At 38.8% G+C, this 13,128-nt stretch overlaps 2 protein-coding genes across 9 annotated transcripts in view; one reads left to right on the forward strand and one right to left on the reverse strand.

Annotated features, from left to right (window-relative positions):
* Positions 1 to 5,371, reverse strand: part of SOSTDC1 (sclerostin domain containing 1) — a 66,705-nt gene extending 61,334 nt beyond the window's left edge. For 2 of the 3 annotated variants that reach the window (XM_060632615.3, XM_060632613.3), the window contains exons 1-2: positions 5,293 to 5,371; positions 4,769 to 4,914 (exon numbers count right to left, since the gene is read on the reverse strand). In XM_060632615.3, the coding sequence (XP_060488598.1) occupies positions 4,769 to 4,772 (4 nt within the window). In that variant the 5' untranslated portion in view covers positions 4,773 to 4,914; positions 5,293 to 5,371. Of the gene's footprint in view, positions 1 to 4,768; positions 4,915 to 5,138 lie in introns of all 3 variants that reach the window. The other variant, XM_060632614.3, reaches the window with a different exon arrangement.
* An 89-nt stretch (positions 5,372 to 5,460) lies between these two features.
* The window catches only part of LRRC72 (leucine rich repeat containing 72), a 42,072-nt gene continuing 34,404 nt past the window's right edge, over positions 5,461 to 13,128 (forward strand). For 3 of the 6 annotated variants that reach the window (XM_060632606.2, XM_060632609.2, XM_060632608.2), the window contains exons 1-2: positions 5,461 to 5,710; positions 11,364 to 11,474. In XM_060632606.2, coding sequence (XP_060488589.1) covers positions 5,541 to 5,710; positions 11,364 to 11,474 — 281 coding nt within the window. In that variant the 5' untranslated portion in view covers positions 5,461 to 5,540. Of the gene's footprint in view, positions 5,711 to 11,319; positions 11,475 to 13,128 lie in introns of all 6 variants that reach the window. The other 3 variants (XM_060632607.2, XM_060632610.2, XM_060632612.1) reach the window with 3 other exon arrangements.

A 13,128-nucleotide genomic window follows, 5' to 3' on the forward strand; every position in this document is an offset into this window, starting at 1 on the left:
TTAGAACCATGGTGACAAATGTGTCACAGGGTTGGCAAGAGACTGATTCTTCTCTATTTGCTTAGAACCCACAATCACTCTGACAATTTAAACAATGGCAACACTTAGAACATCAGGTAATAGCATCTTGGGCATAGATTCTGGGGATCAGCGAAGGGGTACTTTGAGGACAGAGAAATAGTTTATCTCAGCAGTCTGCTAGGCAGCAGGCATTAGCCAGGAAGAGGAAAGCAAGGGAAGACAGTTGTACAGGATGCTACAAGATGATCTGAATCACTGGGTGACTTTAAGAAATAACTGGGGGGTGGGGGGGCGCGAAGGGGCCTGGGTGGCTCAGTCCGTTGAGCGTCTGACTTTGGTTCAGGTCATGATCTCGCGGTTTGTGGGTTCGAGTCCCGCGTCAGGCTCTGTGCTGACAGCTCAGGGCTTGGGGCCTGCTTCGGATTCTGTGTCTCCCTCTCTCTCTGCTCCTCCTCTGCTCACACTCTGTCTCTGTCTTAAAAATAAATAAAGTTAAAAAAAAAATTTTTTTTTAAAAAGAGAGAACTGGGAAGCTCTATAGATCTAGCTTGTAGGGCTTAAGTCATTTCCATCTGCATGTTAAAAGTTAAACAACTAACATGAAATGAAGATTCACAGAAATGAAAGACCTAAGCATGAGAAAGGAAGCCATCAAAATCCCAGAGATGAAAGCAGGCCAAAACCTCTTTGACCTCGGCCACAGAAACTTCTTATTCAACACATCTGCAGAGGCAAGGGAAACAAAACCAAAAATGAACTATTGGGACCTCATCAAAATAATAATCTTCTGCACAGTGAAGGAAACAATCAGCAAAACTAAAAGGAAACCGAAGGAATGGGAGAAGTTATTTGCAAATGACATATCAGATAAAGGGTTAGTATTCAACATCTATAAAGAACCTATCAAACTCAACACCCAATAAACAAACAATCCAGTGAAGAAATAGGCAAAAGACATGAATAGACACTTTTCCAAAGAAGACAACCAGATGGCTAACAGATACATAAAAAAATGCTCAACATCACTCATCGTCAGTGAAATACAAATCAAAACCACATGAGATACCACCTCACACCAGTCAGAAAGGCTAAAATTAACAACTCAGGCAACAACAGATACTGGCGAGGATGTGGAGAAAGGGGAACTCTTTTGCACTGCTGGTGGGAATGCAAACTGGTGCAGCTACTCTGGAAAACAGTATGGAGGTTACTCAAAAAACTAAAAATAGAACTACTCTATGACCCAGCAATTGCACTACTAAGTATTTATCCAGAGGATACAGGTATGCTGTTTTGAAGGATCACATGCATCCCAATGTTTATAACCGCGCTGTTGACAATAGCCAAAGTATGAAAAGAGCCTAGATGTCAAATCAAAAAAAAAAAAAAAAAAGAAAAGAAATCTTCCCATTTGTAACAACGTGGATGGAACTAGAGGCTATTACGCTAAGTGAAATTAGCCAGTTAGAGAAAGACAAATATCATATGACTTCTCTCATATGATGGAATTTAAGATACAAAACAGATGAACATAAGGGAAGGGAAGCAAAAATAATATAAAAACAGGGAGGAGAACAAAACATAAGAGACTCTTAAACACAGAGAACAAACTGAGGGTTGCTGTAGGGGTTGTGGGTGGTGGGATGGCTAAATGGGCAATGGGCATTAAGGAAGGTGCTTGTTGGGATGAGCACTGGGTGTTATACATAGGGGATGAATCACCAGATTCTAGGCCTGAAATCATTATTACACTATATTCTAACTTACTTGGATGTAAATTAAAAAAGAAAAAGAAAAAGAAAAAAGAAAAATCAAAGAAAAAAACCAGATAACTAATAGGCATTTCAAAGCTACTCATCTTCACTAAACAAATTAAAGCACTGAGATAAAATTTTTCTCCAATTAGTTTGGCAAAATTCAATAAAATGTCGTCCTATAGAGATAGGAACATTCCTAGATATGACTCATTAATACCATCAAGGAATTTCACCTGATGTAACATCCAGAAGCATTTATTACAGCGTTGATTATCACAGCAAAAAAGAAAAAAAAAAAAATTGGCCCAACATAAATGTCCATCAATATAGTAATGAATAAATAAACCATAAGAATAATTACAATGGAATATAATACAAAAATTCAATTCAGTAGTTGAGTTTAAAAGATGGAAGTTCATGAGATGGTAAAGAGAAATATGAAGGCTGAATAAATTATATGGACACTTTTCATTAAAAGGAAAAAACCTACATAGGCAGAAGCAAGTGAGTGAGCCACAGTTTCATAGAGGCTGCAAGATGATATGAGAGTTCTGGGTCAGAGACTAGGGACGGTTTAGTATTCACAGTAACAAGCACAACCAGAGTATGTGTATTTGCACCAATTCCTCCAGCCACAATTTCCAGAGACCTGAGAATCAGGCCAGATGATGTGGTCACATATAATGGGTTATGTTGGAGGAGAGGAACCCTGAACTTGGAAAACCCAAATATTTTATACTAGGCAGTAAAAGCCTGCCTGGTCTCATCTTTATCATAAGGGAGACATTACATTTATTATGCTGCTTAGTAAAAAACCAAAAATACACCTACTCTTTGCTCAGGAGGCAGACACTATATCTTCCAAGGCTATTCATTATAAAAATTTTAAATATAGTCCTGAATAAAAGCAGTCAGTGCCTCTTCCTGTAAGACTTGCAGTAACATGAAAGACTCACGGAGAATTCCATGAATTCTCAATATTCTATTTCATTCGCATTTTGTGTCAACAAACAAAAAAATTGTAGCTGTCAATTAAAATGATATATCATTTTACCAAAACTTAAAACAATGAAAATGTTGATACTCTGCTTATCAAATATCATAAAAAGATATATTTATACATATAAGAATATGCTTTGATTGTGGGTGATTATGTTGCTCATTCTCTGTACATTCTTTACAGTAGAAAATGACAGATAATGATGATTTTATATAATAAATATTTTTTAGCCACTTGGAAAAATAGCATCCAGACTTATTACTGCCCTAATTACTCAGGGCAAAATTAGGAAGATAATATTTAAAAAAATTATTTAGCTTTAAAGATAACCATCACATGCATATTTTTTTCTCACATATTTTCCACTGAAAAATGGTTCTTAAAAAACAATTATATGTCAACAACTCAACAAGAATCTTTCATTCTGAGAATAACACACATTACCTGTCTAGAAGAATGTAATTAAATAATAGATTTTTGTGCTAAACTTTCAACTTCTTCATTTTACTATTAAAGGAACACTTAATCCGCAGCGACATTAAGTGACCTGACAGTGGCCAACAACTAGTTAATGTCAGAGCTGAGACCAAACCCCACATGCCCTGACTTGGAGCACAGGCTCTTTCTTCTTATCCAAAGCCACATACATGATACGATAGAGCTTTCAAACTGGGGTATGCATACCCCTGCAGGCAATGGCAGCGTGCCAGGGAGGTAAAGCCACAGGATAAACACAGGGTGTCTTGCCTCAATGTAAATATTACTCAAAGATTTGAGGGAAGTTAGGGGGAGCAACTTTATTTTTATACTAAAACAAGATTGATTATAAAGCAGAATGTACATTTTACATGGATTTTTCAAAATTCAAGCTGAATTCCTCAGGCTAGACTCCCATCTCATGGAGGTAAAAAAAATCTCTCTGCTCACTCTGCTAAGGATGCTTCTTTTATAAAAACGTGATACCACCCATGTGAGGATTTCTATGATGTTCCTTTACCAAAAAAGTACTTCACTAACCTCCATCTTTGACATTCCATAATTAAATTTGCATTATTTTAGTCTTCATGATCAGTTAAATGGTGAATTTTTCTCCAAGAGAGAACACATTAAGACCCTATAATAAATGAGTTCCTGAGTTCCTTTACTAAAATAGTTTTTTTTAAATTTCTTTTTTCTTCTTAATCAACATTAAGTAAAAAGATTTTTTAAATAAGGATAAAATTTTTAAACGTAATCTTAGTAGAAATTATCTGCTTAGTAGTTTACTTACGTAAGATGCTCCATAAAAGTATTTTGCATATGATTCTAATACTCGCATGTGTATAATGTACAAAAGCGAGCAAATAGTATGTACTCCCATTTTTTCATGTAGCATCTACGTGAATGATAATCTGAAATTATATAACTCATATTCACAGCAAAAAGGGACCAATAAATTATTTTATGCATTTTCTCAGTGGATCATTCCTCTCAACTGATTTTTACTTCTGGGATAAAAACCACTTCAACACTCTCAGATAATTACTCCTGTGATAACTGGGTAGACGCTTACCCACCCACCTCCACCAGACCCAAATACTTTTAAGAAGTACTAAAAGAGTGTGTGTTTGATTTCTCTACCGAGACAGTTTTGAACACTCTATCCCAACACCAGCATTTTTTTTTAATGCAAGTAGCCTGACTTATTTCTAAAAGCTACATTTAATTTTTAGATTTCAAGTTCAAATTTGGACCCACGCAACCAACTCATACAATTGAACCAACGTTTACTAAATGCAGTGTACTCGGCCTTGGCAGAAAATAGTGATGGCACAGACAGATCTCAAGCATCCCAAGCTAGAGGGAAACAAAACTCACATGAACAAGATCACATGACAGCCTATGCAAGAGGTTCCAATGGAACTAGGGGATCCAAAAAGTAAAAAAAAAAAAAAAAAAAAAAAAGACTTAGAGATTGGAAGAGACTTGCAAAAACAGTGACTCAACTTACCCATTTTCTGTCAGAGGGAGGACTTCTCAGCTACTCAGCCAACATGCTCTTCACAATAAGATCCGCCAAGAGTTCCATTTTTCTGTGCACCTGGAGTCGTGGGACTCCTCCATAATGCCACCTCCGTGCCCATCCTAAGACTAGGTCTAGGATTAAGCAAGTTAGACATTGGCCTTAGTTCAAAAACGTAAGGTATTCAAAGTCAGCAATCAAAATAAATGTCTTAGGCAATATTTTTTCTTAGAAATTCAAAATTAATACAGCAGCATTCATGAGAGGCGGAATGTCAACATTTTAAATAAAGGCAGGATTAGCGGTACTGATTTTTTCCTTTTTCCTACAAGCTCCACTAGGGTTCTGCAGGGTGTACCTTCATCCCCAGCCTCCTCGTGGCGGTCAGTGGTACATCTAATTTTCAGAGAGCTGCGTTTTCTGATACTTAGAGCTCAAATCAATGACATTATTATTACTGGGAGACTGCCTTTGGGGTGCTCTCTCGCACTCTGGTATATATAGCTGATCACCTGCTCTCTGGCATCCACAGCATGCTTCCCCGCACCCCGGGGAAACAGGAGTGCATCCAGGGTGTAACGTGATGGACGCTGCAGGGCCACACGTGAAAACGTCACAGAAGTCAGCGACTGCCTTCAAATCTTCCCTAGTTTGGATTGGTTTCTAGTTGCCGACTTTGCGGTAACTGTTGGTAACAGAACAATGAGCTGCGGGCTGGGCTGGCTGGATAGGAGGTGCTGCTGGCCTCCTGGGTGCCCGGATGGCCTGGGCCCCTGACCATCTGGCCCGCGCCTTCAGACACTCAACGCGCGTAGTCAGTGTTCCGGAAACTGCCCTGGAGATCAGCCTCAGGGTGAGCGGTGCCCTCTTCTCCAGGCCACGAACCCTTGGAATCCTGCGCCAAAGCCCCAGTCAGTTGGAGGCCGCCAGGTGGGGTCGGGCCGGAGGGGGTGCAACCACGGCAAACCCCAGGCCCTGCGCTGGGGCTCGGGGTCCGTAATCTCCGGGGTAGGGTTTGGGGGTGCCTCTGTTCCACACTAGTGGACCGACATGAACCTTTTCCGGCTTGCCATCTGCCGCATATATAACAATGGCGGTTTAGGGAGTAGGCGAGAAAGACATAATCTTGGAGTCTTGACTCTCCAACAAATATATATAACCCGGAAATGCCATTCCCTGAAATGGCATTTCTTCTTTGATGGACAGTAAAAGCAGAGTTGAGGGCAGTTAAGATAAAGGCTTAAAGAATGGGGAAAAAATGTCAGAAGTGTTAGACATAGGAGCTAGCCAAGTGTTGAAGGGTTCTTGGATTTGTCTGGAAAGGCTTGGGGCTATCATGGAAATCAAGGCTGGGGTTCTCTAAGGAACTGAAGCTCCTGACAGTAAGTCCTAACTAAGCTATGGTGCATGTGAGTTGCATGTAGCTATAGGAGTTTATCATCAGAATACATAAATCATCAAAGAGAATCTTTCTTCTATAGATTCTGATGTGGACTTCATTCTTCTGGGATTTAACAATTCCACAATTATCAAACATTTTTTTTTTCTGTTTTATCTAGATCCTAAGGCATCAGGGCAGTGGAGGAAGCTTGCTGCTATCTTCCCTGTGCCAGAACTGCCCACACCCCAATTCCATGTTGGATTGCTTTTATTTCCCTGGTTTGTTAACCAGTTAATTGGAAATCTGTTCGCACTCAACAGACAACTGACATTGTTGTCCAGATTCAACACCTTTTCTGAGTAATAAATACCCTCTACCTACTACCTTACATAACACTGCAGATTCAGATTCTATTTTCTTGAGGGGCACCAGGGTGGCTCAGTCGGTTAAGCATCCAACTCTTGGTTTCCGCTTAGGTCATGATCTTCTGGTTCCTGAGTTCAAGCTCTGCATCAGGCTCTCTGCTGACAGTATAGAACCTGCTTCATATCCTCTGTCCCCCCCCCCCCCCCTCTGCTCCTTCCTTGCTCTCTCTCTCTCAAAAGTAAAATTAAATTAAATTAAATTAAATTAAATTAAATTAAATTAAAATAAAAAACATTAAAAAAATAACAAATCCTACCTTCTTGAAATTTGCTTTCTTGGCTCCCACTCTGCTCTTGTTTCTCCTAACTTTGTGAGCATTCTCCCAAACCCCCTTCCTTCCGCTCTCCCAACCCAGTTCCCTCCTGTCTATAAATGGAGACACCTGCCAACCATCTAACCTGGGTCCCGCTCCCTCCTCTGTAGGGACCTGACTCACCACGCTGTGCATACCCACCCTGACATCTCTGGTGAGATCCACACTTCCACCTGCAGCTTTCTGGTGGATGTCTCGACCCGTGTGTCCCAGCCGCCAGCGCCACAGTTTCAGCATTTCCAGCTGAATTCACTTTCCCTTCCAAGACACCTCCTCCTCTTCATGTCCTCACATGATCATCACCACCTGTGACTTTGCTCACCCTTGTTCTCAACCTTCTTATTTGCCAGTTGCCATCCGTTCTCTCCGTTCTCTCCGCACACCCTCTGTCCTGTCTGTTCGGCACTCATTCCTGCTTGCCACTCTCCTGGGGCCTCGCCCTGATTTGCCAGTGGCAGCCGTGCCTCCCACCTGCCGTTGTCTCTGTGCCTCAGCCGATCGTACCTGTTCCGCCTGCTAGAGTCTTCTTCCTGAGGCCTTGCTTTGTCACAACTTTTCTGCAGTTTAAACATCCCTTAATTCCTATTGCCCCAGAATGGAGTCCAGTGCTGAATTAATCACTCCAGAGTTCTCAAGCCCCTTGTTTTAGAGTACCAGCACAGCAAGGGCACCAACAGAGATGGAAGAAAAATGTCTTTCAAATACCTTGATATTGGAGAGTGTTTAAAAGCATGGATGTAGTTATGATGGGAAAAAAAGAGAACTTTGTTGGACTCTCTTGCGCTGACTTTATCATGTTGCTAAAATATGTATTTCATATATATCTTATAAAATGAAATTGATTTTAAGTTACAGATTACATACAACATGTGATTTTAAGTTTGAGTTCTTCGGGCCTATAAAAGTTTTGTTTGCACGGTGAGTAAGTGCACACTTCCGAGCACAGATAATATGACGCCAATCCACCTTTCTTAGTATATTTCTCACAATTACCTTCCACAGGCCTTTCACTGCATTCAAAGACCACAAACCATACATGTGTCATACTTTCTTTCCTTGCTTCTTCTCCATTGTGTATTTGCTCCCTTCTGATTAGAAGCATGCTCATCAATATTCTGTTTTTAATTTCTCATTACCCTTTCAGGTCCAGCCTAACTGTCACTCATGCCCTGAAATGTTCGTGGAGTTCCTAGGCTGACAGTAATTTCTTCTCCCTCTGTATTCATCAGAGCATATCCTCATTGTCCCATATCCCTTAACACCTGTAACCTTCCTTTACAGCTCTGTGTGTCCTGTGCTCTCTGAGTAAAAGCTTTACTCACAGACAGCGGACACCTTACCTGATTCATCACTACATTTATTCACTAGTCTAATAAATTAAACTAGTCACCACCTGAACTAAGCACTCGGGGGTCTGTGGTTCAGCAAATGATGGAACCACTATTTTAAAAATGGTCCATCTTAAAGAATGCTGTTTTCTGCAGCTGCTACGGAAATGGTACGATGTTTTCTCAAAAAATTGCACATAGGATTACCATATGATCCAGCAATCCCACTTCTGAGTATATTACACTCAAAGGAAGTGAAAACTGGGACTCAAATTGATGTTTGTACACCCATGTTCATAGCGGCGTTATTGGCAAAAACCAAAAGATGGCTGCAACCCAAGTGTCCATAGACTGATAAATGGAACAACAAAATGTAGTAAATACCTATGAAAAAAATATTATTCAGCCTTAAGAAAGAAGGAAATTCTGACACACACTACGACATGGGTGGACCCTGGAGACATTATGCTAAGTGAAATTAACCAGGCATAAAAGGACAGATATTGTCTGATTCCGCTTACGTGAGGTACCTGGAGTAGTCAAATCCATAGAGAGAGAGAACCGAAGGATGGTTGCCGGAGGGCTGGAGGAAGGGGGAAGTGGGCAGTTAGTGTTTAACGGGTACAGAGTTTCATCTGGGGAAGAATAAAAACTTCTGGAGATGGATGGTGGCCACGGTTGCACTACCATGTAAATGCACTCAATGCCACAGCACTGTACCATTAAAATAGTAAATTCCATGTTATATATATTTTACCACAATAGAAACAGAGTTCAGGGAATGAATGCTTGTTGTGCGTCTTTAGATGAAAGGGATATGCTGCTCGTGAAGTTGTGTGTTGATTGGGACCTGGAACTGCTCCACCACGGATGCTCTGAAACTTGAAACTTCTTGGCACGTTTTCGTGTTCTTTGGCACTTTGACATTAATACTTGTTACTAGATTCATACTAAATTTTTGGTTGGAAAGAAACATACCATGATTAAAAGCTGTGTAAATAATTACACCAGCGATTTGCATATTATGCTGATTGTTTCAATTTCCCTTTTCATCTCTTCATTTTCAAAATTTGACTCAAATCCTTACAATATTTATTCTACATTTTCAAAGTTTGTGTCAATTTCCAATTACTGAATTAATATGTACTTCTTAAAATATCCCAAAATTATTTTTAAATGTACAGGTTAGAAAATGAAAGTCCCCCATGATCTCAAGTGATAACTTTTGTTACCGACTTGGAGTGTGTGCAAATGCACACATGTATGTGTATACATGTCATTGGTAACAAAAATGGTATTAGCACATGTTATACTGCCAATGGCATTTTTACTTTTGGATATCTTCATATGTTTAGATATCTGTCTGTATATATTTTTAAGCTACTACACTATATTCTTGTGAAGTTACATGTTAATGTAACCTATATTCCAATAAAGGGGGCATATTTCACAAATATAGAAAATGTATGCTGAGATGAACAATGAACTTCACATTGTGTGTGTGTGTGTGTGTGTGTGTGTGTGTGCGCGTGCAGGTACACACACATATACAGACTAGTATATTTTTGAGTGCTAGGTGTAGAATGGCGGAATTGAGTTAAAAGCCCGTTTAAAACTTTCATGGAGAGCTGCAAATTGTTAATTCTACTTTGGCTGGATTTTAACATCCCAAACACTTTAACACACTTGCAATTGGCTGTTTATAGTAGAAGCTGATAGTTTAGATGGTTAAGTTAAAATATCCAGATCCAGATGCCTAAGCCTGATCCAGTGGGTTTATCCAAGCCCCCAATTCAGCTTGCTCTTTATAGAGTCACAAAATGCCCTGATGGAAATGCCTCCACCTGAGCCAATGAGTTCTCTAAGCCCCAAGATCCACCTTGTGTAACAAGGTAACAAAGGAAGTTTGGGAAATACATTAACAGTGACTCTCAATCCCTGGTATATCTATCTTCCTCTCTTCTTTCAATATTTGTTCATTCCATTAAATCTAACTCTTCTTAACGTCCTCTACTAAATAACAAAGCTATTGTCAAAATTTCATAAATCACTGACAACACAACCTCACCACCCACGACAAATCCCAGCTGAAATTTGGTGATTGTTTTGACTCTGATAATTACAATGTTTATAAGATTCCAGTAGTGCAACAATTATACTTTCCACTTTTGTTGTGTCTTGTTAGCTTTACTCCTTCATGGCAAATTATAGATGGGCTTTAATTTTTCTGTATCATTTTAGGCCATGTGGCTTGTAAATGTTATTTTGTAATTTAGCAAAGGCTCTTAAAAAGAAAAAGCAAAGCACTTAAATTGCTGTTGTTGGATTTGTATTTTCAAAACAAAGCCTATGGGAATAAAAATTACTTCTTTCCCATCAAAAATTCCCACGGTGCAAGTATGTTAGTAACTCGTGAAAAATGAAGATACTGTTCCTTCGCAAAGAAAGGGAAATGATATCTATTCACTTATTCATTGGTCTGACGTTTATTGAGAAGTTACAATGTGAAACACCTGTACAATAATATGTATTGTATCCTACTCTACCTGCAATGGTGATACCAAGGATCTTCTGTAAGCTTTATGAAAAAGCTACCAAATATGAATTCTTCATGTTTGAAAGAACATTTAAGAATATTTAAAGACCAAATCATTCGGCCGCATAGAAAATCAAAAACATGCTTTTGGGAGCACCTGGGTGGCTCAGTCGATTAAGCGTCCAACTTAGGCTCAGGTCATGATCTCATGGTTCATGGGTTTGAGCCCTGCATCGGGCTCTGTGCTGATAGCTCAGAGCCTGGAGCCTGTTTCAGATTCTCTGTCTCCCTCTCTCTCAGGCTCTCCCCTGTTCACATTCTCTCTCTCTCTCAAAAAAAAATAAAACATTAAAAAAAAAAAACTTGCTTTTGGTTAATATGTACACATACAAACTTTTTTCTTTTTGATTAAAAATTATTTACCATCTGTGCCCAGGATTAAGGATAATGAAATTCAACCACAAAAATGATTAAATAATATATAATTGTAGTGTTGAAATTTATTAGTTTAGAGTGGTTGCCTCCTTATTCACCTTTCTTTTGATCTTCTTGTAGACGTTATTGTTATTGACTGCAAATGTCTCTGTATTTTTGCTCAGTGGAATGTGGCTTGACAGATTAATTATATGTTATCAGGCAGTTGAAGATCAGCTAAAGATATGTGGCCACAAGAGGGATGCTGATGTCTTTGAGCTGTTCCTTTCTCAAAAGTAAGTGTCCTTTATATAAGAATTAGAAGAGCATCATATTATAATGTTTCACAGATTCACATGTTCTTTTCCATTGTTTTCCCCAAGGACTGGCTAGGCAAGTACCAACCTCTAATTACTTTACCATTCACTGGCGTCTCTATTAGAAAGGCGAAATTAAAATAGATAAAAACAAAGATTATGGAGCCAGGCTGAGTGTGAATCCCAGCTCTGTCTCTTCCAGCTATGTAATCTTGGGCATGCCATAAAACTTAGGATTGTCAGATTTACCAAATAAACATACAGCAAGTCCAGTTATATGTGAGTTTCAGAGAAACAGATGAATATAATTTTTCTTTAGTATTAAGTATGTCTTACACTTCCTTGGGTTTCTCTGAAATTCACATGTAAATGGGACTCATATTTTATCTACCATGGCTCCTGCCTGAGTATAACAATGCTATCTGCTTCACAAGGTTGTTGGGTGAAGATTAGGTGTGATAGTAGAAAGTAGAGGGCCTGGTTGACAGTAAGCACTCAGTGAGCATTAATACAGTTAATATTATTACTGTTATTACAGAATGGCGGCTCATTATACCTCTGTACTATAATAATAATCCTATTATATTATACCCCTAGCCAACAACCCCTATACTAATTTCACAGGTAAGTAAGAAAACCTCTTCCTGTAACAACCCCCTTTCATGTCCCTCCAACTCCCCAAGGTGGGAGAGGCAATGTGGGCTCTTCTACAGAGCAGTCACAATGCCTGAGATAGAACCCCATGTGTAGGAGGAAGATGAAGTTATGGGTTGGACTGGACCACAGTTTTTACTAGCCAACAAGTGACATCTGTGCGGCTATACTTGGAATTTAATAACAATGACCCTACTCCTACTCTTCTTTCCCCCCTTTCATGCTTTTCAATCTCTATGAATTCTATGTATTATTTTAAAATAGGCTAGACATATTTCGACTCATGTAATCTTTGGAACTCAGCTACTTTTTAAAGCAAATGTCTCACTCTATCATTGAAGTCAGTCACTTTATTGCTGGTGATTTGTGGAAATCCTTTATTAATAAACATATTTCTTTTGTGATGTATAATTTTTTTAGATTAATAAGTGCAGAGAAAAATATTTATCTTGGTAACGTTTCTAAATCTCTTTATAGTAACGGAAAAAAGAGCTGGCCAATTTAGGATTTTTAAAAATGGGTATTTTAGAATGGAACAGATATAGTAGATAATTCTGACACACTTAAAGTCATGCTTTGAATCTCTCTATAGATCAATTAGCTTTATAATACATATTTTATGTGGCCAAAGATCGCATCTCTAAGCCTTTCATGATTTTAACATCTGTGTAGTACAAGGGTAAGCAGATAACAATAAGAAAAGCTTTAAAACACTAGAAAAAAATAGAAATATTGATCCTCTGACAGTGAGTAATTACTGGTCTTCTCAACTAAAGGACAATACATTTTATATCCTAAGAATACTAAGTTATCATTTAATACATCTGGGTACAAAAACTATATGTATTTCTCAGCCCGGACACCATTAAACTGGGTAAACTAGGTTATTTGTTGGAGTCTCTGTTGCCAAACAGGAAAACAAAACAAAATAAAACAACAACAAAATCAACTATTTCCTTGAGTAATCATGGAGAATGCA

Source organism: Panthera onca, chromosome A2 (genome assembly GCF_046562875.1).
Source record: "Panthera onca isolate mPanOnc1 chromosome A2, mPanOnc1 haplotype 2, whole genome shotgun sequence".
In the NCBI taxonomy this organism is placed as follows: Eukaryota; Metazoa; Chordata; class Mammalia; order Carnivora; family Felidae; genus Panthera; species Panthera onca.